The sequence below is a fragment of the Stegastes partitus genome, unplaced genomic scaffold (assembly GCF_000690725.1).
Source record: "Stegastes partitus isolate 25-593 unplaced genomic scaffold, Stegastes_partitus-1.0.2 Scaffold1089, whole genome shotgun sequence".
In the NCBI taxonomy this organism is placed as follows: domain Eukaryota; kingdom Metazoa; phylum Chordata; class Actinopteri; family Pomacentridae; genus Stegastes; species Stegastes partitus.
Genome location: NW_007578820.1, coordinates 156,079 through 158,899, shown reverse-complemented (window position 1 = coordinate 158,899; position 2,821 = coordinate 156,079). Strand labels below are relative to the sequence as shown.

Below are 2,821 nucleotides of genomic sequence, written 5' to 3'. Positions count from 1 at the left end.
ATCAGAACCAGAGACCAGAGGAGCCAGTTGGTGGAGATACATTCAGCTGATGGTGGAACATCTTTCTACATCTGATGAGCAGAGCAGAGAGGAGAAGTCTGGAGACATGGTGATAGTTCAACATCTGCAGGACGAGGAGACGTTGTTAGGTCCAGTTGAATTCAGTGATTTTAATGAAATATCACAAATTGAAGCTCAGATTTGGTTCATTTTCCCGACGGAACCACACATCACCCGATGCGTTCAAAGACCAACTGAAAGCTTTTCTTTCTGTTTTCAGAATTTCTGGCTGATGAATTGTCATTTTGGTGATTTAAAAAAAAAGAAACCTTTGGGGTTTGAAAGGCAGAATCAAGTTAAACCTCCTGTAGATGCTGTAAAAAATGTAAATCGTTAAATATCTGCAGTCTGTGTCTGTCGGTCTCAGGCTCTGAAGTACGAGTGTTACCTGGACAGTTCTCTGGTTCGGTTCCTCCTCCGTAGAGCCGTTGGAGATGTTCGTATCGCCCACTACCTGTTCTGGTGAGCTGCAGTCTTTCAGCGATACTCTGTCAGATGTCCAGCAGATGGGTTTTAAGTCCTGCTCCTGCATGTTGCTGCTTCCTCGGCCTCAGTTTGTGTGTCTGTGTGTGTCAGGCTGCTGAAGGACAACCTGCAGGACAGCCAGTTCAGCGCTCGCTATCAGCACCTGCTGGCCGCTCTGCTCTGCTGCGTCGGCCGAGGCCTTCGAGATGAGTTCGACCGGCAGTGCTGGCTCGTCTCCATCCTTGCTAAGGTGGCCCACAAGGTCCGAGACACGGCACCGTCCAGCCGACAGGTGAGCTGGTTCCAAAACCCTGAAAGACCCCCAGTGAAGATCCAGTTTCACCTGTTGACGTGTCCAGATTTCAGTCAGTGGTGGCTGAGTTCTGACACCTTCAAACTGAACCAATGCCTCAGTTTCAGTGATAAAAAAAAATACAAAGTCAGTTTCACTCTCTGAAGCACATGAACAAATATTTGCTGATTAATTCTCTGACAGTCAGTTGGTTGTCGACAGATTGTCTCTGTGTGTGGTTGTGTGTTCAGTGTGTCCTCAGAGAGGGTCTGGAGGAGATGAAGCAGTTCTTCTCAGTGAACAGCAGCTGTAGACTCCCTCTGAACCCGGCGCTGCTCGTCACAGGAATCAACATCCAGGTACAACACCCTCAGTCTGTTCATCAGTTCATCAACCAGAGATAATGTATCAATCAGATATAGATAACGTATCAACCAGAGATGGATAACGTATCAATCAGAGATAACGTATCAATCAGAGATAACGTATCAATCAGAGATAAGGTATCAATCAGAGATAGATAACGTATCAATCAGAGATAGATAGCGTATCAACCAAAGATGGATAACGTATCAACTAGAGATGGATAACGTATCAATCAGAGATAACGTATCAATCAGAGATAGATAACGTATCAATCAGAGNTAGAACCTGACACCAGATCAGTTCTACATCCATCCAGGTGTCTTAGTCTGAACACTGGACCTGGTTCTGTTCATGTCCGCTGCCAGCAGCTGGTAGCATCAGTATTATGGGATGTCTCATAGTGGTACCAGTTTAATGTCTATGACATATAGTCACAGAAACAATCATTGGTACCCTGGATGTGGTTCTGGTTCTGATCAGTCACCAGAGGAAACTTTACAAAGTGCATTCTGGGTAAACTTTCCAGCCTCATATCAGCATGTGTGATGGTGGTTGGTCAGAACCAGTTCTAGACGATGGAAGGACCGTTTTACTGATGTCTGTCTGTCTCAGGTGGACTTCCCCACCTCATCCTTCGAGGTCCGGTTCAGTACCCCGTCTCCAGCAGAATTCTGTCCTCAGTATGACTTCTGCAGACTCGACACCATCAGTCAGATCCAGCTGCAGGACGTTCTACACAAGAAGGCCTTCTTCTGGTCAGAGACACACGACTCACACACAGACACTGACCCTGGAACAGTACATTGCTGTCACTGCACAGAAACATGTTTTGGGATCTTCTGCTGATGGATCATCAGCTGGAGACTCTGAATGTGTGACCTGTAGAGTCGGCAGGTTTAATGTGTGTCTGCTGTGTGTGTGTGTGTGTGCAGGCTGACAGCCGAGGACCGCCGCCTGCTGTGGGAGAAGAAGGCCTTCTGTCAGGGTGAGAGCGCCGCGCTGCCTCTGGTTCTGGCCAGCGCCCCCTGCTGGCAGTGGGCCTGCCTGCCTGAGATCTACGCCCTGCTGAGGCAGTGGGCCTGTCTGGGTCACCTGGACGCCCTGGGCCTGCTGCACGCCTCGTACGTCCTCACCTGTCCTCCACAGTCACACACAGTTTTTGTGTATCTAGAGGTTCTGACCCAGCAGATGCTCCCGTCCTGTGTTCCAGGTTCCCGGATCAGGAGCTGAGGAGAACAGCGGTCCAGTGGATGGACTCCATCTCTGACCCGGAGCTGCTGGATGTTCTGCCTCAGCTGGTTCAGGTAACAGCGACTGGGTCAGCCTGAACCAGGAGACGCTAATGGTAGAAAAGTGCAGTTTTGGCCGTTGGAGAACTGAGAATGTGGTTTAAGGAGCTCGTTATCGTTAAAGTGTCAACAACAGGACTCCGTTTATCACCCTGTGGACACATGAAGAATCTTTAGATGCTCTACTGTCCAATGGTCCTCAAATGCAGCATCTGTTGTTCCATCAAACATGAACTAAATCTGAGCTTCAGCATCAGAATCTCTGAACTCGTCTCATTTAAACATTCTCCAGAACCTTCCTCCTCCTGGTTCTGACCCTGTAGAACCAGAACCTTCCTCCTCCTGGTTC

The 2,821-nt window shown here is 48.7% G+C and overlaps 1 protein-coding gene across 1 annotated transcript in view; it reads left to right on the top strand.

Annotated features, from left to right (window-relative positions):
• The window catches only part of pik3c2b (phosphatidylinositol-4-phosphate 3-kinase, catalytic subunit type 2 beta), a 36,390-nt gene that overhangs the window by 18,866 nt on the left and 14,703 nt on the right, over window positions 1-2,821 (top strand). Inside the window, exons 12-14 of the mRNA XM_008295948.1 lie at window positions 1,796-1,938; window positions 2,116-2,304; window positions 2,394-2,501. Coding sequence (XP_008294170.1) covers window positions 1,796-1,938; window positions 2,116-2,304; window positions 2,394-2,501 — 440 coding nt within the window. The remainder of the gene's footprint in view (window positions 1-1,795; window positions 1,939-2,115; window positions 2,305-2,393; window positions 2,502-2,821) is intronic.